Genomic DNA, 27,461 nt, shown 5'->3' with positions numbered 1-27,461 from the left:
CCACATTATTATGCGCTATTGTCGCAAAAGGGTACGGGAGAAGAAGAGCAGCGGGGAGAAAAACCTATATCAGTAGGAGAGAGAATGAACAGAGAAGACTTGAGTGTTCATTTTTCCAAGAATTGGCATCTGCGCTCCAATCTCTAGAAGGGTGGAGCAAGGAATGGAAGCTCCAAGGCAGAGAGGCAGTTAGCTTCTCTAAACTGAACCCTCAACTCATCGTCCAAGCTTCCAAGGCTTCTCTTCCAGAATACTGATGTGAGCCTGCAGGAAAGCCGCTTTAGAAGAAAAAGGTCTTGATTCTTGCCAAACAAAAACAATTGAGTCGAGAAACCAGTTCCATCATGCGAGACTATCGAGAGTAAGCACACCTAAGCTTAGCTAACCCATTCTTAGACTGTGTTTCTGTATATTCCATTGATCTGCAGAAGATCGATTCTCAAGTTCTTATTCCTTTGCCTCTTTTTTTCTTCAGTTTCTCTTTCTTTGTTTTTGTTTTATGCACTTTGTCTTTAGACTCTGAAATGATCTTTAGACCTTTAAACGGATGCCGATGTTCTTTCCGTATCTCTCAATCTCTTTTTTATCGCATTCAAGTTTTCCTCAACTTCCACACAACTCCTTCAGTCGGCCAGTTCTCCAGTTCAGACGAAACCCAGGTAAAAAAATGGAGATCTGTTTATGACTCTGATGTTTCGAGGTCGGCGAGACCGGGTTCTACTAAGGTTTCCAGGAAGAGTTCAAAAAACAAGCCCTCCGTTGCACATGATTTAGTCGAGTTTGATCACAAAACAGTTGGAGAAACCATTTCCAGCTATGGAAACGATTGGAAACGCGCTCTGGAATTCTTCAATTGGGTTGAAAATGAGTGCCGGTTCCAACACAACACCGATACCTATAACCGAATGATAGACATTCTGGGGAAATTCTTCGAGTTTGAGCTTGCTTGGGACTTAATTAAAAGAATGGCTGGTGATGGAAATGGAAATGGATTTTCTTCACCTGATCATTCTACGTTTCGGATAATGTTCAAGCGGTATGTCTCGGCGCACATGGTTGAAGAATCAATTAATACTTATAATCGGATGCAAGAGTTCAATTTGAAGGATGAAACTGCATTTCTGAATCTTATTGATGCACTTTGTGAGTACAAGCACGTAATTGAAGCTGAGGAGTTGTGTATGGGAAAGAATTCACCTTTCACAGCCAACACAAAAGTGTATAACATGATTCTACGAGGGTGGTTTAAAATGGGTTGGTGGAGTAAGTGCAGAGAGTTCTGGGAAGAGATGGATCGAAAGGGTATTGATTGTGATCTTCATTCGTATTCTATTTACATGGATATTCTTTGCAAGTCAGGGAAACCATGGAAGACAGTTAAATTGTATAAAGAGATGAAGAAGAGGGGGATTGAATTGGATGTGGTGGCGTATAACACAGTGATTCATGCCATGGGTCTCTCGGATGGTGTTGATGTTGCAATGCGGCTCTACCGTGAGATGTTGGATTTGGGATGCAATCCAAATGTTGTGACATACAATACAATCATAAAGCTTCTGTGCCAATCTGGAAGAATAAGGGAAGCCTATAAACTACTCGACCAAATGCCTAAGAAGGGTTGTGTCCCTAATGTTATTACATATCACTGTTTCTTTGGGAGCCTTAATAGGCCTAAGGAGATTCTTAAACTGTTTGACATCATGATTAAGGGTGGGGTCCGCCCTAGAATGGACACTTACGTGATGCTTATGTCAAAATTTGGAAGATGGGGCTTTCTACGGCCTGTCTTCCTTGTTTGGGACAAGATGAAGGAACATGGATGCACCCCAGATGCTTGTGCTTACAATGCTCTGATTGATGCATTGGTGCAGAAGGGTATGATTGAGATGGCTAGGAAGTATGATGAAGAGATGATGGAAAGAGGGCTCTCGTGTAAGCCGAGGAGAGAATTGGGAACAAAATTACTGAGTGGAGGGTCTGATGGTCTTCTCTGACTTTTGATGAACTCTTGAGTATCTGCCATGTAATGAAAGATGTTGACCACCTGGTTCTGGGAAGATGCTGGTAAGAGGACCTTGGACCAAGCCACAGGAACAAATCTATTTAATGGATATTTGAATTTTTGCTATATGAGGCTGGAATTGTTTCTCACTCCATACTCCAGAGTTTGTACAAACTGTAAATTCATAATTTTTTGAGTTGGACCCAGTTTTTACTAGCTTCACAACAATGAGATTGGAAGGGTAGTAAAACTTATTTTAAATGTTACAACCGTGCAACTAGTTTGAGGTTTCCTCAGTTCTTCATTCTTCCACAACCACAAGTACTTGGTAAGTTAGCATCTGTAAATGGTTGTTTCATACAAAATAACTTGCATGGTGTTTGGAAGCGTGGTGCTTTTTGGAACCGATTTTCAAGAAAAAACGCCCATGCTTCTAAGACCCGTTTTTTACACAAAAAAAAAAAAAAAACGCTTCTGCCATGTATAAGCAGTGAGCAGCACTATGCTGTTTGGTAAGGTGATTTTCATCACCGTTTTTCATGTATGTGCTGACAGGTAAACATCACATAGGATACACATCAGTCAACCGTTAGAAGAAATGGTTCACCGATGCATCAGTGGGTTCCTGATTTTCGAGGCATGCCCGATTTTTTAATAATTGGCTGAACCAAACAATGAGATACATGGGTGTTTGCTGAAACGCCTATGTGGATCTGATGTGGCACCATTTTTTTTGAAAAACGGCCATGGTTCCAAACATCCCCTTATTTTCTGTCTATCACAAGAACAAATCCGGTGACAAATCGTTTTTTATTGTGGTATTGTTAACCTGATTTGAAAGTCAATATTACTTTTAGCATAAATTGGTATTGATACACATTTTCTAGTCGCTTTCAATCAGGATCCTTTCCAGATTTTTTTCCTCGATCAGATCAGATGTTAGATGAATCCATGGACTACTACTTTCTTAGGTATGCTATTTGGAGATCAGGTTCCGTCTTCACAAAACAGTGATCACACCGTACTCACAGCTACTTGCAGCTGCGCATTGGAAATATCTCTCCATGACTATAAGCTTACTAGTACGAAGATATTCCTAATAGAGTTTGCATCCTGTGAACCTGCCAATGAGAGGCGATCACATCGATAATTCGAAAAAACACTAATTTTAATGGGTGTTAAGCCGTTAGCTGAACAAACCCGGTTGAACCACCTGCAAAAAGACAAAACTTAAAAACAAGGCTTCTTTCATAGTTTAAGGTCATTCAAAATCTCCCCTCCCCATCTCCTGTCCTCATCTCCTCCTAGCCCTAACCCGAGCATTCCGCCAGCCACTCACCACACACTGGTGTTCTTGACTGTGGAACGATAGCAAGAAATCCAGCATTCTGTCTAATGTTATTTTTGCTCTTCTCTTCTCAATAGATTGAAGGTCCGGAACAAATGTAATCTCCCCAATCCCTAACTCATATTACCCTATTTTTGATTTTCCGTACAGGATTTGATCTGGGTTGATTTACACGAGTGGTGTGTGGAGCCAGATGCTTGTGACTGGCGGTCAGCAGTGCTGTAATGGGGAACTCATTTGATCTGGGTTTGAGTTGGTTTATATGAGTGTTGTGTGGAGCCAGTTTCTTGTCACCGGCGGTCAGTAGTGCTGTAATGGGGAACTCATTTGATTTGGGTTGGTATAGATGATGGGGAACTCATTTTGTTGAGTTGTAAGCCTGTAATCCTTGAAATTGAATCTTGTTTGGCCATTTACTTTTATAAACAAAAGCTTGAAATTGAATCTTGGAAATATGTTTGTTTTGCTCCTCTAAAACTGTAGATAAAATATAATAGCAAAATCATGGCAATGCACATTACAATTTTTATACTGGTAGAACAGTCTTTTTATACTGGTAGGTCTCCTCCCTGTATTGCAGACCATGTCGAAATAACTCACCACTCACTACTTTAAAGTTTAAAGGGACACTACTTCCTCCATCAACATCCAACACTCCCTGTATTGTTTTAGTGATATTAACCTTGTTGCCATTTGCCTTTGTGGGTTTAAACTTCAGAAATTTAGCTGGTTCCATTAATTAGTCTTCTTTTTTGGTTTTGTATCATTTATCATCCATACACATTAGATATCCTCCTTTGCGTGGTTTAGTATGTGAGCTCAAATGGTATTGATCGATGATATGTTGGTGAAATGTATATTGATAATATAGCTTATAATGGCTGATTGCATGCTTGATATTAATAATTAGTTGTCTTTTGCTGGGTGTTGTTAGAGGAGTTTCAAAATTGGAATAATCTGGGACGGATCAAGCAATGTTCCCTGTAACGTATCAAGCAATCAAAGAGGAGTTTTTATTTGTAATCATGAAAACGTTGGCAAGCCAAACGGTTCAAGAATCCCCTGTAAAATCCTTGGCAAGCCAAACCGTTCAAGAATCTACATAGGTTGACAGTTTTTATTCGTAATCATGAAAACGTTGGAGAAAAATGAGTAAAAATCTGGAATTATTCAGGCCATGTCTAAAAACATTCTGTGATGTTTCAATATCTGATCCTCATTACATATTCATGCTACATGTATTACTCAAAACTTTGTATTGTTTCTTCAAGAAAGTTGAGTTGTTGCAGCGGCAGTAGCGGCCAAGGACCTTCTCTTCTTGTAGTTGGCTTTGAAACAAGCCTACCTTAGTTGCTTGGTTTTTTCTATAAGCTCCAATTGCGGTAGTTCTCTCTATAAGCTCCAGACCCATTTCCTATTTCCATCCACAAATTCAATAGGTGGGAAGCATTCTTTGTAGTAAAAGGGGGAAAATGCTAAGGCTTAGTTTGGAAAGAGTACAAATACAAATACATACAAAATAATACAAAATACAAGATTTTACTGTTTCATAAGACAGATTGTGAAAATAATCCAAGAATTGTAAATACCATTAGGAATCAGCAAGAACTTATGGGCATAACTGTCTACTTTTGCCTTTTATTTGGACTATGCAAAGCTTTGACTCTATGCACCATATAGATCATATGGTTGCTGAAGGCAAGTTCATGCTAATATTTTATATAGATGATTTGTTTAAGTGAGATCCATGCATTGGTGCACAAATTTTACATAGGTGATTAGATCCATGCTAATAAATTATAGGCTATTATTGTGATAGTGGCACAAATTTCTTTTTAACATTGTTTTCAAAACCAGACTGGCCCGGGCAGTTGGACCAAAAAAACCGAGAACCGGTCAGGTGACCGGTTCCGTTTTACCCCAGAATCGTTATTTCGCCAAAAACCGTTGATTTAGTTAGTAAATTGTTGACTCGAGCGATCGAACTGTTCGAACCATCCAATGATTTAGGCTGTTATTTTATTTTATTTTTTTGTCAAAACGAGCTGCCCATTCAGTTCAAACGGTTGGACCATTCAACTCAAGAATCGGACCCCTGATTGGTTCATTCTCTGGTTTGATTTTAAAAACCTTGCTTTTAGTATAATTTCCAGTCTATCTTGAGATGTCATGGTCTTATTGTCTATCTTGAGATGTTGGATGGCATTCGTGATCCAAATTTATATCGAAATACCATTGGGGTGCATTTATAATATTTTCCTATAATAAATAACAAAATGTTGAAGACTTTAAAAAAGCAAATCACTCGTTTTATTTTATTGTCGTTTTATGTTGAACTCCATATTTGACTTGTTTGATTTCCAAATGTACCTGAAGCTATCAAAACTTGCAACAATTTTGTCATGCTAATGGGTCTCTGAGTAGCAAACTGATTAAGATCTTGGGTATTTAGTAACTCAATGGTGCCATAATTTATTGTATATGGTTGACATGTGGTATCTAACTAATTAAGATTAAGAATGTTTGTCATTCTTGAACCAACACCATGTGATTTCTATCAAATGAGAAATGCAATAGACACAAATAAATAAATGGGTAAATTCCTTAAACTACCCTTATGATTTAACTAATTGACTAAGTGTACCCTTACTGTATGAAAATTGACTAACCCTCCCTCTACTGTTTATGACAATTGACTAACTCTACCCTTACCGTTAAGGTCCGTTAATATTTTGTCAAAATTCATTTGCATGTGGTATATGATTTTCTTTTAAAATCCAATTTTACCCTCCACCTCTTTCAACAAAAGATTTAACCTTAAAGATTGAAAGACTGAGATTGATGATTAGTATGTGGTGACCGAGATCGACTTGCTTCAGAGAAGAATAACGGTCTAGAAAAAAGACGTAGAAACTCTGTTGGGATTGATCACCGCACTGGGAACAAGACAAATTAATGGCACTGCAACGAAGAGAATCATACTCGTTAGTATGCGGTGAGCGAGAGAACCAGAATCCACATTTGGAAGTCTGGCAGCACAATTTCCACTGCTAACATCTTCATGTCCGGTGTGTGGAACAATGTTCATCCTTTAATTAAACCAAATCAACCCTGTCATTCTTCAATCAAAAACCGTAATATGAACAACTTCTAAGCATATAAAACATTAAACCAAATAAAAAGATGATCTAGAAGGCCTAACACCGACGACTTTGTTAATTGCAGAAAATTGCATAAACCAATGTAATATAGAATAGAGAAGACCCTAGAAACTTTCTTCCACTTTTCAAAAACTTTATCTACTGTAGGTCCCTTGCTACAGTGCAAGATATGCCAAAACTTCTTACACGCTTCTAATAGTAATAGAACAGAGAAAGCCCTAGAAACTTTTGCTTTTCAAGAACTTTATCTGCTATAGCTCCCTTGCTATAGAGCAAGATATGCCGAAACTTCTTATTTGCTTCAAGAGTTCATTTCAAGAGATTTCTCTGAGAGGCTATCGTCGATTGGCTTGAGTGGATGGTCTTGGTAATTCAAGTTCAATCATTGTGAAATTGACGAAGAATGCATTGGCACCATTGGGAATGTTGATTGGGTTTAGGTTTCCCAAACCTATCTCACACTTGATGGAGATGAAGATCTCGATAGCAATATCTTTTGATTTCTACCTAGTATATAGAACCAGAACATGGGCATCCCCACAACATTCTCAGCAGTAGGTTTGGAATATTCATACTCAAATCGCCACCGATCAGGTACTCGCCGTCAGAGGTCTCAGTATGCCACTAATAAACTCCTCGCCTTCTCCGCCATCTGCAACGCCAAACATTTAGGTCCCTTCGTACGTAAAGAATTTGCCTTCAAAAAACCTGAAACTCTCCTCCACCACCTACGCCACATATCGCATGCTCTGATGATACGGTTTCACTTAGTTATGTCATTGGATTCAGATTAGATCAGGTGTATTCCTTGATTAGATATCCTATCTTCCTTCCCACTGCCACTGCCACCACCAGGGAGCAAATGGTTGTTGGCCACCATCTCCTCCCCACACACTACCATGTTCACCAATACCATTCCTAATCCACACCCATCATGTACAACTGCACCCTTCTCAACCAAGGTGTTAGTCCTCAATCACATACCACCTTCCCACAAATTCATTTTGATTCAAGTAAACCAGTGGACCAGCACAAATTGCTTGATTTAGTAAATATTTCTGGTATTATTTTGAAAATTTGAAAAAGAGTAAAGGGTAAAATATTCTTTTTAGTCTTTGTTAATAGCTCCTAATGGTAAGGGAAGTGTTAATCAATTGTTAGAAACAATAGGGGTAGCATTAGTCAATTTTTACACAATAAGGGTACGCTTAGTCAATTAGCTAAACCATAAGGGTAGTTTAAGAAATTTACCCTAAATAAATCTACAACTAAAGATGTATTAGTAAAAGTAACTAAATAATGCATATATGATATAATACTAAAGCAAGATGAGTTGAAGGCTGAGCTTCTATTGTCTGAAGTAACTAGATTTTGTGGCTAGAGTTGGGATTTTTTAACTTTTCTTTCTTTTCTCAAATGATTGCTTTATTCTACCACCACCATGACTAGTCTTGCCACTCTTGGGCTTCTTTGCAAATCTCATCCCTTGTGTGGTATCATGAAATGATATTGCTTTACCGACTCCATTTTTATCTCATTCCTTTGTAAATTATTAGCATAAGCAAATTGACAAGATTCTAGTTGACTGCCATGTTATAGATATGCATCCAGATCATCTTTAATATTAAGAGAATGAGCAATTTATGCATCACCTAAAACCTCCGCTCTTGTTATTTTTCTCAACTCTGATATGGATCTTTTGAAACCCATTCAAAGCATATTGATAAGTTTTTTTTTTTTTTTTTTAATTTTCTACAACTCAATTAGATATGTTTCATGAAACTCTCACTAGTTCAGTTAACCTCATAGTATACCCATGTTTAGGATCAAGCTTAATTGCACAACTATAGTATCCTATTGCAGTTACATCTTTTGCATCCCTTGTCCATTGTTTTAAAATATACTGGGATGGAATATGAATTATCCTATTTTCATAAAGCACTTTCAATGCATGACCACGAAGCAACCCAATGAATTCAAAACTTCTACAACTACATGAGACTAACAAATCCAATAGTGAGAATGATACAGCATACACATTTTTTTCCATACATGCTTATAGTGGTCTTGATCTCTTCATCAACCTCAAATTTTGATCTCTTCATCAACCTCAAATTTACTTTCTACAAAATAGACCATGGAATTGTGGTACTCCTCAAATTCTCTTAAAACCATAGGAGTATACAACTTTTCAACTTATTCAAGAATTAACACTTGTATGCTCAGATAGGGTTTGCTTTGGATCATCTTGAAATCCATCTCCAATTCTTTTTGGCATCTATCTTTCACAATCCTTTCAAAATGGTTCAGAAATTGAGATATATCCAACGATGATTTCAAATAATCCCTTAACAAGCTATTCATGTTTTCACTCTTTTGTGTGCTTTTCTTGTTAGCAGATATAAAATAAACCAATGCCCACTTCTCTTTTACTTCAAACAACCTTTTCAACCATGTATTTTCTTTTAAATCATAATGATAAAGCTTTCTTCCCATGCTATGAGAAATTCATCTTCTTCTTCATAATATATCCATTTAAAATTCTATATTCTAACAATAACCTTCTTGTAGCAATTCACTTTATATTATTAGAGGCATACAACAAGAAAAGAAAATTGGTGTACAATAATGAGACTAAAAAAGGAAAATTCTATAAGATGACTATGATAATGTTGTATACATAAAAGTACTGGGCCACCAACAAACAAGTACAACAAATAAAAAATAATTGAGATGGGAATGCTAAGGTGGATGGATGATAAGGCTAAAAGTTAATTGAATTAGAAAAAAAGTGTGTTATAGAAGTAGACCCAATTGGTGACAACATGACAGAAGGTTTAAAATCAATCTATAAATTAAATTATAGTTGGTTTACAAATTGCAGTTCTCTTATGGAGGATATCAAGTTGAGAGTTGGCTTGAAACTTGGAGGATTACACTAAACTACATATTTTTTTTTGATCTATTCCTTTCTTAAAATTCAAGGGATCACATATTCTTTGATCTATTTCTTTCTATGTATCTTTTTTCCTTCTCATCTCATTATGAGAGTAGTTTGCACATAGAGAGCATATTTTCTTCTCATTTTTCTATAGTAAGTGAAGCTCAAATAGAAGGTATAGTATGTACATAGGGAATTGAACAAGTGGCAAGTTTAGAGTATTTTCTGACTTCAAAAAAGTCTACAGTATTACATATTTAATGGGCAATTCAGATTGGTCATATGATTCTTCAATGTGGTTGGAGAACATCTAGCAGCCTTTTAAACACCATGCACATTAGTAGATCTATATAATACTGGAAATTAGGATTGACAAGAAAAAACTTCATGCATTCTTTTTTACAAATTCATTTCAGGATGTTTGTAATATTGCACATAAGCATAATCAATTCAAAACCCTAGCTTCCACTAAATGCCATAAGGCAACAATTTCAGGGGAACTGAAATTTGACATAAAATGTTTGTCTTTCTCTTCCTCAATGAAATCCACAATTTTGGGGGAACTGAAATTTAACATAGAGAGCATTAAATAGTCATAGGGATTACCTTTATTCTAGTGACTATTGGTTGCTGGTGTGAGGGATCTTTGATTTGTTGAAAAGAGAAGGGCAAAAATAACATTAGAAGAAGAAGAAGAAGAAGAAGAAGAAGGGAGAGTACATGTCAAAATGTTGGATTTCTTGTTGTCGTTCCACAGTCAAGGATGCCAATGTGTGGTGAGTGGCTGGTGGGATGCTCAGGTTAGGGCTCGGAGGAGATGAGGACAAGAGATGGGGGGGGGGGGAGAGTTTGAATGACCTTAAACTTTGAAAGAAACCTTGTTTTTGAGTTTTGTCTTTTTGCGGGTGTTTTAATTGGGTTTGTTCAGCTAATGGCTGAACTCTTGTTAAAGTTAGTGTTTTTTCGAATTGCCGATGTGGTCACCTCTTGTTGGCGGGTTCACATTTCCCGTGAATCCACGGGTTTACAAGATGCAAACTCTTCCCAATATAGGATTGCAAGTAGCTGTGAATATGGTGTGAGCACCACTTTGTAAGGATAGTATCTGAGTTATACAATTCAGCATCAAATTCTCATTCACTTGAAATCAAAGTTTCCTTTTAGTTTCTTTCCGATGAAGATTGATGTGAGTCTCAGTGTGTTTGATCTTAACCTAGATCAATGCTTGATCTTATTTTGAAACCAGGAATGGCTAGACATCATCTATCTTATTCCTTGTGGCCTCAAATTCTAAAATTTGATACTCTTGTTGTATTTTATGGATTTCTCTTTGACTTTGACCTGTTGATATTTAGGTTATTAACCTTATAGTTTGGATTCAATGACCTTTTGCTGGTTCTTTTTGTATTGATAGCATGTTTGATTCACTTTTGTGGGCCTCATTTTTGACTTCTTGCTCATTGTGGGCAAGAATGAATTGATACAAAGTATTTGGTTACATTTTTTTTGTGGCCTCATTCTTTTAGAATGAGAAATGGGCCATTGACAAAAAGTAAGGCAAGCCTATGGCACTAAAAATATTCGTGTCATGAGCAAAATTTTCAAGTCTCATTCTTTTAGGGAGTTTTCTATCATGACAACACATCTCTTCGTCAAAGATATTCAAACCTTGCTGTCGCTAATGATCTCTGATCTTTAGTAAGATTCCTCTCTTTCTTTTTTTCTCTCTCTCTGTTTGATCTTAGATAAAATAGTTATTAGAAGAAAACAAGAGCAGAAAGAAGAGAAGAAAACAAATTTGGAGCCAAAAAGAATAGTGTGGTGGCACCACATATACTATTTATATAAGAGAACTTTAGGGTGGTGTAAAAAGACAATTGTGCCCATGTGTCATGAAACACTAACATTACATTACAACACTCCCCCTCAAGTTGGGTTATATATGTCCATCTTTCCCCACTTGTTATATAAAAGTACAAGTATTTGTCAAGTATACTTCATTTACACTAGCAACTATAAAGAGAAGCCACCCAAAAATTAGGCTCTCAAAATAAATACAAAAAAAGATAATCAGACTATAAAATCAAATAAAATGGGTGCTATACTAAAAAAATTGATGATGTGGGATGTTTTCAATTAAGTTGTTGGCAGATAACCAAGAGTGTGAAGTAGTTACAACCCTAGCTGCCACATCATTTAAGGGGGTGATATTTCCTTCAAAAATTTCCCCATTCTTTTCTTTCCAAGAACCCAACACCGTAACACACAACATGAAGAATGGCACTCCAAAGCACCTTACCCCTTCTATTCAAGCTCACCAACTTTTAGGTATGAGGCAATAAAGGCAAAGAACATGGCAAGCACTACTTAACATTCATCAGGGATCAAAATTAAGTGAATCGTTTATATGTACCCATGAAATGTATGAAGATATGATCGACAAATTCAACTTCCTTGTCACACACCACACAAGTCGGAGAGTCTAGTGCCAATCCTCTCTTGTCTAGTTGGGCCTTTGGAAGGAATTTACCATGAACTTCTGTCCAAGTCAAGGATACCTTGGTTAGAACATGCGGGAGCCATACTTCTTTCCACGGAATTGCTATGGTACCACCAGTAGACAACTTCTTTAGAAAAGACTTCACAAAAAAACTTCCATCATTGGTCCATCTCCAAGCTCTCGAGTCTTGTTGATTAGATCTAAAAGTTTTGATTGGAGTTGTTAAAACAGAGCTAACAAGTCTGTAAATTCCCAATCATCGAGTTGTCTCTTAAATTTTGGACACCAAGTCCCTGAGCTCCCAGAACATTCAAATTGATTTTCCACCATCACATTCTTGTCCTCAACTTTAAGAAACTGAGAGGGAAAGACCTCCTTTAATACAAAATCATTACACCAAGGGTCTTGTTGGAAGCGGACCTTTCTAACATCCCCTACTTTTAGCCTCACCCCTTGAATAAAACTAGGATACACTTTCTCAATTCCCTTCTAGATTAAGCAACCAAAGGAGGAAGTGGCCCCTGGATTCCAACCACTATTCTTGATACCATATTTTTCCACAATCAACTGCCTCAACAAGCTCTGAGGCTAGTAGTTGAATAACCAGAACCACCTCTCTAAAAGGGCAATATTGACCTGTTTTAGCCTTCTTAGACGTAGGCCTCCTTCATTTAAAGGCTTACATATAGTTTCCTAATTTACCTCGTGAATCCTTTGCTCACCTTCCTTCCCACACCAAAGGAAATCCCTTTTTAACTTCTCTAATCTCTTAGCCACATTGGTTGGGATTGGAAACAAAGATAAAAAATGATGGGCAAGTTTGCTAGTGGGCTTTTTAAAAGAGTTACCTTAGCTCCCTTTGAAAGGTACCTAGACTTCCAATCCCCTAGTATATTTTCTATCCTTTCAACCACTGAGTCCCAAATGGTTTTAGAGTAGCATTTTGCACCAGCTGGTAAGCCTAAGAAAGTAAAAGGAAGATTCCTAACTTTACATCTGTGCTTCAGAGCAAGCTTATGGATTTCTTGGACCTCCCCTACTAGGAACATTTCACTTTTTTTTCTTTTATTTTGAAGATTGACTCGTAGCCTTGAAACCACTTCAGACCAAACTAGAATATTTTGAAGATTGCTCAATTGTTTCTTCTCTACCTAAACAAAATACAATGTGTCACTCGCATATTAAAGCAAGAGACTTCAGTTCCACCAAAAGACACTTAGAAGCCTTCAATGACCCATGTAGCCATATCTCTTCTAGTCATTTTATTCATTCCACCACAGAAATGAATAATAAAAGGGAGAGAGCAAGGAGGCCCCTTGATGTGTTCAATAGTATTTTCGATCAATTAGGGAAGTTGATGTCAAGGTGAAAGAAGAAGATAAGGCCCTTTTGATTCTTACCTCACTTCCTAATTTGTATGAAAACTTGGTAATAGTATTGCTATATGGGAAGGATACAATGAAGTTGGAAGAAGTCACTACATATGTTCTGTTGAGGTCAGGAGAAAGCCAAGTATGAGAGTGGGTAGGATTTTGCATTGGTTACATAGGGAGCGGATCAGAAAGGAAGGTCGTCTAATAGGGGATCTAAGAGTAGTAGGTTTAAATCCAAGAATAGGGAAAATGGCAAAGTACAGTGTTATGGATGAAAGGAATTTGGTCACATAAAGAGAGATTATCTTGCATGAAAAATTGGTGGGGATGAATCTGGAAGCATGGCAATTGCATAGCATGATGATGGAGACGTTCTATATGCAATTTTTCTCTAAATGAGTAGGTTTTAGATTCTAGGTGTTCTATGCATATATGCTCTAGGAACAAATATTTTGATACGTTCCAAGTGAAGAAGATGGGTGTTGTCTCCTTGGGTGATGGATTTGTGCGTAACATCACAGGTGTTGGAACAATGAAAATCAAAATGTTTTATAGAGTGGTTCACACTTTGTGTTGTGTGGCGTAAGTTCCAAAGATGTACGGGAATCTAATATTAGTAAGCTGATTGGATTCAAAGGGTTGCAAGGTCTTTGTTGTAGGTGGAGCCATGAAAATCACACACAATGGTGTAGTCCTGATGAAGGGAGAAAAATGTAAATGTTTGTATCATTTGTTTGAGAGTACAGTGGTTCCCAAGACCTCAATGGGATGTTGGAAACAAAGTGTGCAAGGTAGTCTGGCCACATAGAGTATCTTTCATAGATAGGACAGAGACAAATGCTATATGTTTCCTAGGTACTGATGATGCTGAGAAAAAAATTTCTTGCTAGGAGAAAGGAAGGATTGATGTCTCTCTCTGGAGTTAGGACTCTTAGCTCGAGTACAATTACAGATGTGCACTGGCCATCTTATTTTGAATCAGGTAGAGTCAGGACCAAGTGATTCAGGTTATGTGTAGCTGTTGGTGTTTTATAAGGCCAATGAAGGTTTACAGTAGTTGTAAACAAGTGGAGGCACAAATGATAGATCTCCATAGTAGTTGAAAAATAAGCAAAGGTGGAGATTTTTGGGGTTGTGTCTTATTTTACAGCCATTGGATTATTTTAATGTAACGTTTGGTTTGGCCCCCCTTCAGGTTAAAGAAGGTTATTTGTGTATATAGATTTGCGAGAGTGTGTTAGGGGTAGAGAAAAAAAAGGTGCTCTTGGTGCAAGAGTGGATTTTTTTTTCTCTTGTTTTGTTCTTTGAGTTGAGAGAGGAAGGGAGAATGGGTATACAAGGGTTAAGGATTGGTTTGAGTTGCAAGCCACAAGGTACTTGTATTGTTTCTCCTTTTTTCTTTCACAGTGGAGAACAAGTTTTGTCACTCTTATGGATGTAGGCGGTAAATCCTTTGTGTTCTTGGTGGTGCTCATTTGTTTGCCTTTTGCTTGGTTGCCTTGCTGTCTTTTTTAGGTTATTTCTTGCATTATCTTGTTGTTATTCAGGGTCTTGTTAGGGTAATAGTCAACTATTTCAAAATCTCTTTGCGATGCAGTGGACTACTAGGAGCAGTCTATTGGTAGTAGTTGACTACCGGGACATAGTAGTCAACTACTAAGCATAGGATCCTCAACATAAACCATATCAATCCTCCCTCAATTCTTTTGATGAAGACATTTTTAGAAGTAACTAATAAGTAGAGGTCATGAGCAAGAAAGTCTTTCACGAAATAAATACCATGAGAAGGACAAAACTGAAAATTATTATTGATAATGAGAAACTTGTGCTGCAATGGTTTCAAGGTAGCCATTCAGTACTGGGTTGTATAGTGAGAGGAGGCTTGGGCTTTAGCCTTTAGGAGGCCCATTCCACTTGCAAAGTAAGCAGCTCTAGAGATCAGATCTGCACCCCACAAACGGTGCCCCACAAACGGCCCACATGCACATCTCCATAGTTATGCTTAAGCCTCAAAATATTTTTTAAATTTATCTCTGTATCAAATATTTTATTTTCTTTTTGTAAAAATATATTAATAAGATTGATTGCGGGTGGTTTGGACAACTTCTATTAATGATGGCTGTGTTTAATTTGAAGGAAAAAGTAAGGAAAGGAAGAAAAATGTAGAAAAACCTTTACAAACCTTGTATAGGGTGATTTGATTTAAGGTGAGTTTTAAAAAGTAAAATCTCATTGACAAAGATTCTCTAGAGGTTTTGAAAAGTCATGGTGAATTTAAGAAAAATATGAAAGTCATGGTGAGTTTTAGGTCAAACATCATTACTGAACTCTCTTATTGTGGGCCAAATGAATTTCAAGGATTTTTAATTTTACCTCCCTAATTGTGTTCCACTTGTCTTTTAAAATTTGAGAGTTTCATCATGCACCAATATGAGACAGTGTTTATCCGGGAACATTGGGTGTCTCTTTTTCAAATCCAAAATAAGTTCAGATTGGCCAGAAAGGATTTGTTAATAACTCTTAAAAGAGATTCCAATTCACATTTACATGTTTATTGGGCTTAGTAATTCACACAGATGATCTGTACCACATAAATCTTATATACTCCATGACAAGTTGATCCAGTATTTTGAGAAATTGGTTGTGCACTAATGGTATTTTGCCTCTGTGTAAGGACATTTTTTATTGTTTAATTGATCGTATTGGTATCCATAACACATTCAAAAGCATGACACTGAGCAAGCCAATGGGATGTCTTACAAATAATCACCCTAACTTCAGCTAAAATATAATTATGGTTGACAAAAGAAAGGAATGAGAGTGAAAATTATATCTAAATGGATTTAAATTCATTTTCATTCTTGCAAAGAAAAAATCATTATAGAAAAGAAAAATCATTTTTTTTGAAGAAAAAAACATTAGGTTTGGAGCAACATTTTTTTTACTTTGCTCATTCTTACCTATTCTTGCTCAGTTTGGGAGGAGTACAATACATACAAAATATAAGGTATTGCAGTCTACATATTTGTATTTGCATTCCTTCCAAACTGAGGTTCTACTCCATTATCAAAAGGGCATTTTTGTCCCATCCAAGTGTTAGAAAAATTTCCTTATATGGGAAAGTGAATTTACCCACCTAGGAGTGGGTATCACTTACTTGGGTTGGTCAATGGGATTGTGAATCCCATTAACCAACTTTCCCCTTCTCAAAATCCCCAAAGCGAACACCCATGACTTCTTGATCAGGTCAAATGGTTCAATGGTTTAACAACCTGGGTCTGTGGATCGCTGATTAAATCAATGGTTTTCAAATAAATTTCGGATTTTAGGTTAACCTGGACTGAAATCATGATCGAGTTGCAGGTAGAACAGTCCGACCGGCTGGGTCTGGTCAACTATGGGTTGAAAACATGCCAAACATGGCCTTAATGTCTTTGAACCAGGCTTAAAAAGAGTCTTTTAGTGAATTAGTTTTAATGAGGTCGTGATCTCCTTTAATGGCTGAAGCTGGAGTGTGGTTGGTTATAATAACCTCATATGTTTTATTTTTTTTAATTATTCCATCCATCAAATGGCCCCTAAAACCTACATGCAGAAACATCTGATTCAAAACTACTGAACAGTCAAGGGGTTTTTATTTTTTGACAAACAATTAAGATTTAAGAGAGGGTATGGAACTTGCTATATGAGAGTCAAATGTAGAACAGATACGATAAAAATGCAAAAAATAAATCAACCTGGAATAAAATAGGTAACAGACGGCATCCATTTTCCTTGAGAGTTCTGAGTATGACGAATGCCTATTTATAATCATCACATCCACACCTATGAGAATAAAAAGTGAAGGATATCATCTCTTTTTATTTTTTTTTCACTTATTACAATCTAAGTATTAATTTCAAGGGAGAATAACGGATAACCCCATGGTCAGAATTTGTAGGCTCAAAGTACATTTGGGGTAGGTGCCAGTTTGGAATTGATGGCAATTCACGGGCGGGTATGGGTGCATAGAGTGTGGTTTTTGGACCTTCTGAATGTTTATAGCTTTGCAGTGGGAATCTGAAATCTGCATTAGGCCTGTCCGTACTTTCTGTAATTTTTTCAATTTCTTAGTCCAGATTCTTCTATCCTTGAGATTATCAACCAGCCCTTGGTTTTGCATTTCCAGCTGACTCCAGGCCCTTGGGTGACTCGTAAGCAGAGAGCTTGTTCAAGGTTCGATGTGGTAGAATCATAAATCTCCCTCCTGTAACCAAGACAGATCTATCCTTTAGTAGGAATGAATTTTGCTCCACATGAAGACTGTGCTTTACCATCTACACCTAGATGTCAAATATTCCAAGTGCCTATTGTTCCATCTCCTTCAAGTGCTCACTTGTGAAGGGGTAAGCATTAGCACCATGAACCATAAGATGATCCCAGGCATTTTTTGTGATGGTCCTTCCAGTTTGTCCTATTGCTACAACTGTAGGGATGCCTTCAATCTTGAATTTGCGACTAAGTAATTTCTCTCTGTCATCACCATAGGGGAGTGCCAACCATGGCATACCAGAAAAGAATTCCTTGAATGATGCAAGATCAGTATCATATGATATGTATATCACTTCAAATTCATCATCCTTGTGCTTAATTTCATGGTATGCCTTAATCAGCTTTTGTAGAGAAACACGGCAAGGAGGGAACCACTGTGCAGAGAAATAGAACAGAATACTTTTTCCAACAAGTTCAGACACATGAATCCTAGCATCATCATTTCTGATCACAAAATCTTTTTCTCCAGAAACCAAAATTGACTCAAGTGACTGTTGATTGGGATTTAAGTTCCCCATCTCTTCAGGTTCAATTAAGTTTTTCTGTGAAAATGGGTAGGCCAGAGCAGCATATTCTCTGACCAGATCAACAGCATTGGAATTGAGTGTTTCCCCATTAGGCCCTAGCACAACTAAAGTTGGAAGGGTTGTAAGTTCAAGATATGGATACAACTTCTTGTAGCTCTTGTCTTCAAAGGGAAAGGCAAGCCAAGGCATATTTCTAAAGCCATTTTCATAGGATTCTTGACTGTTACCTAGGGAGATCCAAATGACCTCAAAACTTTCTCCTTTATTCTTCAGTTCCTTATAAACTTCCACGAGTTTTGCAGTAAAATCAAGGCATTCCACCTCAGAAGTAGTTGTGAAATACATGCCCACCACCTTCTGTTGAAGCTCTGAGATGGGAACCTTGTTTCTCTCATTTGAAATCAAGTGATCAGAAATGGAAGTCATGATAGAGAGTAAGGACTGCTCCTTTCTCACTACCTTTTCATCCTCTTGTAGCTTTTCTATCCATTCTGGTGTGAATGGATAGCCTTGTACTCCATGTACCCTGACAATCCAAGCACCATTATAACTAGAAACCCTTCCCTTCTTATCAAGTATCACAAGGCTTGGGATGTTGTTAACTTTGAACACTTCATGGAGTCGATCACGGGTCATGGCATCAGAAAATGGAACAGCAAACCATGGCATTTTGGAGAAATGCTGAATGAATGATTCATTGTCTTTGTCTGATGAGACAAAGATGACTTCAAAATCATTTTTATGGTAGAGATCATTGTAGGTCTCTACTAAAATTTGGGTGAACCAATGAACTGCACTGTGCCACCAGCCTGCAAAATACAACCCCACAAATTTTCCCATAAATTCCTGAACTCTAACTTGCTTTCCGTTGTTCTGCACGAGGAAGTCCCTTTGTTCCGTACAAAGTAGAGATGTCAAGTTGTGAAAATCCCCTTCAGTCTGACCAATTGCCACATCTTCTGCTTTGGTTCTTTCATCTGCAGCATCAATAATTATATCTCTATTCAGAAGAATAACCAACTGAAAAAAATAAACTAGCACTACAGGTAGTAGTACTACTGTTATTATAACTATTGTTGTTGTTGTTCTTATCATTATCAAAAGAATTCTTGGGTCCTGGGCCTCAGGTATGCTTTACTAAATCCACAGAAAATAGGCTCAAGAGAAAGGACAATAGCATGCCATGGAAGTATGATATGCTTATAAGGATTAAAGTGTCGAGGTTAATTACAGTAATATTTGTAACTAAAATGATTTCAAAATAGGGTTACACTGACATCCCACATTCTACTGTACTGAACAGGATAGAAGGGTAGGGAAATCAATCATGCAGAAAAGGATTCATCCTTTAATTCCCATTAAGCAAGTAACCCCTTATGCAAAGATCTCACTGCAAAATAGAGATGGAGAATGGCATATATAGGATTTTGTCCCATGGATCCATGAATAAGCCAGTAGTGCTATCAAACTTTCTGAAATGCTATTGTTTTACTTTATTTGTTCAAGGAATTTCAAGTTTGGCCCTCCGATACCTTATTTTTCTTGTCTGAGATAATCTTAATACAAGATGAACCTTACAACAACAAATTTTGATACAAGAGACAACTATGATAAGGCATTTTAGTAATTTAGCAGGCCTATGACAAAAACCCATGCTTTCAGATATATTTCCCCTTCAACTATGCTTTTAATTTCCAACTGTAATTACAGTTTCCAAGTTCATTTACTTCACAACTGGAGTAACATATAGTCCACCGAAGATAGACAAACAGATTCAGCATTCCTATAGATGGTATTCCCTGTATGCAAAGAATATATTATCCCAATTTCTAATTGCCTCCCATGTATCTATCTATAATGTGGAAAGATGAATCTATTGTTCAATCCTGCTAGAGCAAAGGTGCACTTTTTAAACGTAGCATCCTTTATGAAAAGGTCTACTGGGCTTCATTTTCCTAAGACTAGAGATGTTTGAGTTGATCTGAATTCTTTGACCATTTAGACCACCTTGTTAAACCAATACTTGATGCATTATAGACATACCAAAACTCAAAACATTGCAGCCAACATGGCAATTGGAAGATTGTAGATATTTGGTCTGGTTGTGCCATACAAGCACTCAGAAAGAGGGAACTTTATTAGGACTCAATCTAAACCAAAAACTGCATCCCACCATAATGAGGTTCTGGTATTGCAGTGTACTTGGACCTTTTCCTGTTTTGCAGGACTGGTGGTATACTCGATCAAAAAAAAAAAAAAAAAGAAAAGCGTAGTTATTTGCTCAACATGACAAGACTATAATGAAGAATGAAGCAGCCATACCTGTAGGCTCCTCTGTAGTGTTTATTGTGGAGACCTGTTTGTAATCAATCCATATATCTGGGGTGCCTGCTATTTTGCTCCTATCTTTGCCTTGTTTGGTAAACCATTCTGCAAGTACTGGACACCCTATAATAACCAATGTTTTAATTTCTGGAAGTCCTCCCTCTGGTAAGGATTGAAGCTTAGGGCAAAAAATTATTTCTAAATGTTCAAGGGATTTGAAGCATGAAAGCACTGAAAGAGTGACCAGGTTGGGGCAGTCAACAACGGTAAGTTTACTGAGAAGAGGCATTTCACCAGCTTTGATTACCGTCCACTCCTCCAAACACGACATGCCATCAAATTCTAATGTCTGTAATTTTGGGAATGCTTTCATGAACTCATCTCCACAAAACTGATGATCGATTTGTTTAACTGCATGCATTTCCGACATGGACAACGACTTCAGCGATGGGAGTTGTCCTAGAGGAGGGAGACGGGTACAGTTCCTACAATTACTCAGAGAGATTTTCTCAAGTTTAGAGAATTTTGAATCCCCTAGCCAAATTGGGAAATTCACTCCACCGTAGCTTATAATCTTCAACACTCTGAGGTTTTCGTTGGGTTCGAGGCCTTCAAGGACCTCCTCAGATGAATCCTCTAACTTACTCCATCGGAACTCTAGGTTTAGAAGTTGTCGCTTTCCCCTCAGGTTTGCCTTCAGAGCTCCGCCGCGGCCTCTCACATTCTCGAGCTTGGAAATGCAAATTGATCCTCGAAGCCTTTTCATTTTCTTCAATTCCTGGATTTGAAATTCGTTCCCTCTTCCAACAATAAACCCGCTCATCTTTTCCAGATTTATCAGACTCCTCATTCCTGGAGGCATAGAAGTCAACTGGTGAATCACATCGAAATCGAGATACCGAAGGCTGGTGAGTTTTCTAAAGGTATTGGGTAACTCGACAAGCTTCTTACAATGCCTGAGTTTCAGTACTTGTAGATTTTGTAGGTCACCCACTGATTTCGAGAGCTTATTGATGGGAGTATTGGAGAGATCGAGGTAACGCAGATCTTTTGATTCTTTGATAGAACTTGGAAGCTTCAAGATGTGAGTCCCACTTAAATCTAAAACGCGGAGGAATCTCAATTTTGAAAACGTTTCAGATGGAATTTGCTCCATGCATCTTCTCTGGTCATGTAGTAACAGAAGTGTCTGTAGTATCTTGGCTTTCGACAAGGATTCAAGAGTTTCAGGACCAAAATCCCCGCAAAGAAAAGACGAAAATCGAGTGTTTTCAGTGATACAATCGAATCTGTCATGCTCCACTCTAGCAAATTCATGGCCAGGATGTAGATGTAGTAGATCATAGACATCATCGTGTACTGTGTAACCATGATCAAGTGATGACTCCTCGAAGAAATAAGGGTACAATGATTCCCTTAAATACTTGTTACCAGGATCCTCCATTCGTTCTATTCCGGCCTCAATTAACCCTGCTGTCACCCATAACTGGACCAACGTATCCTTCTCAAATATATAATTTTTGGGGAACAGACAAGCATAAAAAACACACCTCTTCAAATTTTCCGGTAAAGCTTCAAATATCCGGCGTCTTCGTGATTCATTTTCAGTTTTCCCTTTCAATTTTTCTACTGCGTCTTCCAATTCGGAGATGCTTGCATTCATTTTCATCTTGTAAGCATCAATGGTAATATCGAGAATTTCCACCATCCTGGATTCTTGCTCTGGCCCCAATTTTGTCAGATTTGAGCGCAAAACAGAGCACGCAATGTCGTCCAGTATCTTATCAATGTTGCAAGCCACATCTCCGAGTTTTCCACAGAATTCAAATTCCCCCAAATTCCTATTTTGTGCATCACTGAGCTCAAACCGAACACCCAAAACTGCTTTCTTCAATCTCACTAGAGTTTCAATATAAGAACACCTGGTGATATTTCCTTCTTCAACTCCCAAATCAGCCGCCATACTCGAGATCTTTCTAAAGAGAGGAGAGTTCAGTTTTCTAATGAGTACCTCCATGCTATCTGTTAAGGGTGCATACGGTTCAGATTCCCCTGTGAGAGAAGGTTGATGAAGGCAGCTGGAAACCTTGGTTTTTGGGTAATCATCATCTGGCTTTTCCTCATCATATTCATCATCTGCTGTGTCGTAATCGTTATCATCTGAGCATAATTCCTGGAAATTTTCATGTTCATGTTCATCATCATCATCATCGTCTGAATATGCATCCATATAATCTTGGTCATCAGGATATGCCACTTCATAGTATTTCTCACCATGTGAAGATGCTGTGTCGTAATTGTCGGAATACGCATATTGGTAGTCTTCATCGTCTGAATATGTGACTTGGTGGGTAGGCCGGCAACGATCCTGGTCGTTTATTGACGCGTCTGAGCTTGATACAGTAGATATACCAGGCGCAGCTGCTACTGTTGCTGCTGAATCATCGTAAGTGTATCTGCTTGCCATTGGTACGTTTTGAGGGCGATCAGAGTACCGTCGTGGTGGTGTTTCTCAGTTCAGACCTCTGTGTTTCTTGTTGAACTCGGAAGAGAAGTCAAACTCAAGTTCCTCTGTTTTTTAGTGTTTTCACTACTTCCAATTCTATACCGGAGTCATTTAGGCACATCGTATTTTTTTTTTAATTTAATAATGAGTCAAATAAAATAAAAAGTATAGCAGAAAGGAGAAACCAAATTATATTAGTTTGCTGAGTTTGGAAGAGTACAACTCTAAATATATAGAGTGCAAAATCTAATATTTTGTATGTACATCAAGAAAATCGATGTAAAACCGTTGTATTTTGAAGAGATGTAAAATGTTATCATTTTACATTGAACCTTAAATATATATAACCGTTGTATTTTGAAATCGATGTAAAAAGTTATTTTACATCCAGAAAATCGATGTAGTTTTTTTACATCGATTATCGATGTAAAACTCTAAATGTGATGAGGTTTTACATTTATCATCGATGTAAAATTATATTCCATTCAAATACACACAAAACTGCATCGGAGTGTAATTTTACGTTTTTAATAATTACAATCCATTCAAATGCACACAAAATTTATGAACTTTAATTAATTGTATTCTTAAATTTTGACACTAACACTTTATCCGGCTTACTAAAACCTTAATCGCATATACACAATACAAGATTGAGGAATCCATCAAAATTTAACTTCTCTAAAATGTATCCGAAATGAAATAAAAAAAATCTTGATGGCTCCTGCCAACAAACATGAAAAAATCTTGAAAATTAGCCATTATTGAGCTATTGCATCACTCTGTTGTTTGTTTAGATATCTCTACCGTTTGTCGTGGATGGGCAAAGTCGGTTTTTAAAAAAAATTAATGTCATATTCATACAGATTTGGACGGGTTGTTAACCCGAGTGGACTTTCTTGATGACATCAGCCAATAAATAACGTATTTGTCCAATTTAAAAAAAACGAGGGGAGCTTTCTCTATTTACATGAAACATAGTGATCAGATTTAACTATTTTCCTTTATTTTATTCGTTTGATTAGGGGTGTCAATGGTATTCGAAATTTTAATTTCGAATTCGAGATTTGATATAATCGAATCAAATTTGGATAATTCGAATATTTAATTGGTCGAATTCGGATATTTTATTCATATTGAATAGTTAATTGGATTCAAATTCGAATATAACCTTATTCGATTCGATCAATATCCGAATTTGATTGATTATTTAATTCTTATATATAATATATAAAATATTTATTTTATATATTTACTAATTACCTAAAATAAATAATTAATTGAATTTGAACCGAATCAAATATTCGAATATTTAGTTGGATTCGAATTCGAATATTAATTTTCAATATCTGTTGGATATTGAATCAAATTTTCTAATTGGATTCGAATTTGGATATTGCCTTATCCAATTCGAATTCGATCTGTTTACTAGGGGTGTTCATATTAAATTTCAAACTGACCAAACTGACTTGACTTAACCCGAGTTGGTCAGTTTTTCAAAGCCACTGATCCGTTTCGGTTTGTATTAGAAGATAAATCGACAACTCGGTTCGGTTTTGGTCTTTATACGTGAAAACCAAAACCAAACCAAATCGAACCAATCCTATATGTTCAAGTAATTATTAATTAGTCCCTACCCTACATGTTAAATGTTGACATATTTTATTTGTGTTTTGTTTGAACTTTGAAAAAATTGGTTATTTATGATAAAAACTTAAAATGTAAAACCAATACAAATATAATACAATAGTACAATATTTAATTCAGTTTTGTACAAATTTAAATATATGTTAACAAAAAATCAGTTTTGCATAAAAAACTAATCGATTTAAATATATAGTTTGTTGTTCATAAAAACTAAAAAGTAATAAAAAATATAAATAGATATTTTAGTTTAAAATATATACATAAAAACCGGCTAAACCGATAAACTGACCCAAACCGACCCTTATGTTTGGGTTGATTTTGCTTCAGAATTGGTTGGTTCCGATTTAGTCATTAAGTATACCAATTAGGCCAAATTGATTAAATAAAATAACTCAAATCGACCCAACTCAATCTGTGAACACCCCTACCCTTTACACCACTACCTTTTATAAAGGGGCATGCCCAAAACAGTCCCATATAAGTCTCCTTCCTTCAAACCAAACACAGCCTAAAGTTCATATGATAAAGCGAAATCACATATCCGATGCGTTAATTCAGAAATTCAGAGAAAAAATGAACCAATCAAAAAGTGTTTACATTCATCAAATTACCTCTACTCAAGTAACTAGTAAAATCTTCTTGTTTGTACAATCTCCAAGAAGTAAGATCAATTGGTCTTCAAATGGTTTGCCTACAACAAAAATGAGGCAAGGTGGAGGTATGTTTCGTATAAATTGAAATACGATGAGATTTGATTATATATAGATTTTTTTTTTTTTTTTTTTTGTATTTGATCAGTGTAGATACCTCATTTTTGCACTACATTATCATACCTTCCTTTGTCTTGTAATTGTAAAATTGTAATCTATATTTTGCATCATGATTCACGACTGCATCTACCCAACCTTGGTACTGTGGTAGTGTGGTACCTACAGGTCCTGCACTAAAACAACTAAACAAGAATCCAATGGAACTGTAGCCTGTAGACACCGGAGGGGTTAGTAGATCATGGATCACGTGCCATAGCAGGATTGGTGGCGAGAAATATTCTCCGAGACTCCAACTTTTCCCAGTATTTTTAAAATTTATTTTCCATTATTCCAAAAATTCATTTAAATTATGGGTTATTTCTTCTTCCTTCTCATGTGTGAGAAAATGTCTGGTTAAATGGCCAGTACTACCCTTGCTACAATAATTAAAGTCTTTTTTACATTTTTTGCAAACAACTCTTTTCTCCTTCCCCTTAAAAATCCTCTATTTTAAATATTCTCCAAATAGGACTGCTAAACTTGGGGTTTTGGGAAGAGCTGGCCATTTTTTTTTCAAATTCTAAAAAAATAAAATTAATTTAATTGGACTTACCTCGGATTGCCGATTCAGAATCCCGCCTTGATTTCAACGGTTAAAGCCTTTCAACGTGACAACGTCTAAGGCTCCAAGCCTCCCAAATTGCTAACTTAGAGAATCATTCAATCAGTCAATCAGACTATGAGACTATCAGAGTTCACTCAGATTGTAGAGAATGTATGAAAGACTGAGAGTCTGAGAGACAGAGAGAGTGAGAGACTGAAAGAGGAATGACTGAAGAGATTAAGAGAATAACTTGATAAAAGAATTGTTGAATGCTGATTGTTGAATTGATGTGATGAGAATGGTGGAGGAGAGGGCTATTTATAGGAATAGTTGACTGTCGAATTGAACATAATTTAATTGCCCAAAATACCCAAAAAAACTAACTGCTGTTTAGTTGTTGGGAGGGGTATTTTGGTTATTGTAAAGTTATTTATTACTTTACCCAACCCCCCCTAAACTAGTTGTTATATAGCTGTTGGGAGGGCATTTATGTCATTTTTAATCCACATAAGCAAAATACACAAATACCCCCCTAATATGATTGTTTGTAGCTGTTGGGGGGTATTTCTATAACCCCCCTAAAAGCTGAAACTAGCCGTTGGGCCTCTTTGGGGGGGGGGGGCAACGGCTATATTCTGAATGGGCCACGCTCAACCCATGAAGGGTCGTGCTGCGGGCCGTACTGGCATGTGAGATACGACTGTCCCAGCCCGTGGACCTCGAACCCCCAGCCTAACATGGCATGGACCTTCGTGTTGGGCTTGGCATGGTTCGTGGGCCTTCATGCCGTGCCATGCCATTCCGGGCCGATCCAAAATCGTGCTGGACCGCGAGCAACCCGGCCCGATTTACATCTCTTATTAATTATGTGGCATACATAGAATCATTTTATTGTTTGCATTTGATTTGAATCATTGCATTAGCATCACAATAGAGGTAAATGAATCATGCCTTTTTTGCTTTTGATTTGAAATTAACTTTCAACCGTCGAGATTGTCTTTTTTTCATTGGTCCCCATCCTACCCATCATGTGGTTACCCGACCCGAGGGAGGGGACGGTGAAAAATGGTGTGTGGAGTGGAATAGAGTTGATGGATCGGAGTCGCCACTTAAATTTTTGGAAATTGAGAATTGAGGAAAATCTGAGATTTTTTGAAAAAGCAAAATTAAGGTTTTTTTTTTGGTGACTAATTGCTCAATGGAATTAGAGATTCTTAGGGTACGGGGACCAAGGTATGGTGTGGGACGGTGTTAGACACCCCACATATGCCTAGTTAAACCGGCCTCTACTTTACCAAAATTCCAAGGATAATTTTTCATAATTAGGCTTAAAATAAAGTCATGAATATCACACTAAATTAACTAAGAAAGAAAAAATAACTACATCACAATAAATTAACCCAAAGATAAAAGCTAACTATAATTTAACAATTAATAGGAGAATAATAATTAACAAATACTAAACAA

The 27,461-nt window shown here is 37.0% G+C and overlaps 2 protein-coding genes across 2 annotated transcripts; one reads left to right on the top strand and one right to left on the bottom strand.

Moving 5' to 3' along the window:
- The first annotated feature begins 12 nt into the window (after positions 1-12).
- LOC104596800 (Pentatricopeptide repeat (PPR) superfamily protein) lies at positions 13-2,296 on the top strand. The gene has a single exon (XM_010258093.3). It carries the CDS (start codon positions 525-527, stop codon positions 1,992-1,994), a length of 1,470 nt encoding a protein of 489 aa, XP_010256395.1. The 5' UTR covers positions 13-524; the 3' UTR covers positions 1,995-2,296.
- A 14,886-nt stretch (positions 2,297-17,182) lies between these two features.
- LOC104596799 (uncharacterized) lies at positions 17,183-23,078 on the bottom strand. The gene is made up of 2 exons (XM_010258091.3): positions 20,486-23,078; positions 17,183-19,140 (listed from the first exon to the last, which is right to left on the bottom strand). The coding sequence occupies exons 1-2, from the start codon at positions 22,953-22,955 to the stop codon at positions 17,672-17,674; spliced, it is 3,939 nt and encodes a 1,312-aa protein (XP_010256393.1). The 5' UTR covers positions 22,956-23,078; the 3' UTR covers positions 17,183-17,671.
- Between the last annotated feature and the right edge of the window lie 4,383 nt (positions 23,079-27,461).

The sequence above is a fragment of the Nelumbo nucifera genome, chromosome 5 (genome assembly GCF_055504915.1).
Source record: "Nelumbo nucifera cultivar China Antique chromosome 5, China Antique-T2T, whole genome shotgun sequence".
NCBI lineage: Eukaryota > Viridiplantae > Streptophyta > Magnoliopsida > Proteales > Nelumbonaceae > Nelumbo > Nelumbo nucifera.
This window is presented reverse-complemented; position numbering and strand designations above follow the sequence as displayed.

Coding starts and splice junctions, on each gene's coding strand:
- LOC104596800 (XM_010258093.3), top strand. CDS start 525: ATGATCTTTAGACCTTTAAACGGATGCCGATGTTCTTTCCGTATCTCT.
- LOC104596799 (XM_010258091.3), bottom strand. CDS start 22,955: ATGGCAAGCAGATACACTTACGATGATTCAGCAGCAACAGTAGCAGCT. Junction 19,141..20,485: donor CACTACAGAGGAGCCTACAG/GTATGGCTGCTT, acceptor TTGATGCTGCAG/ATGAAAGAACCAAAGCAGAA.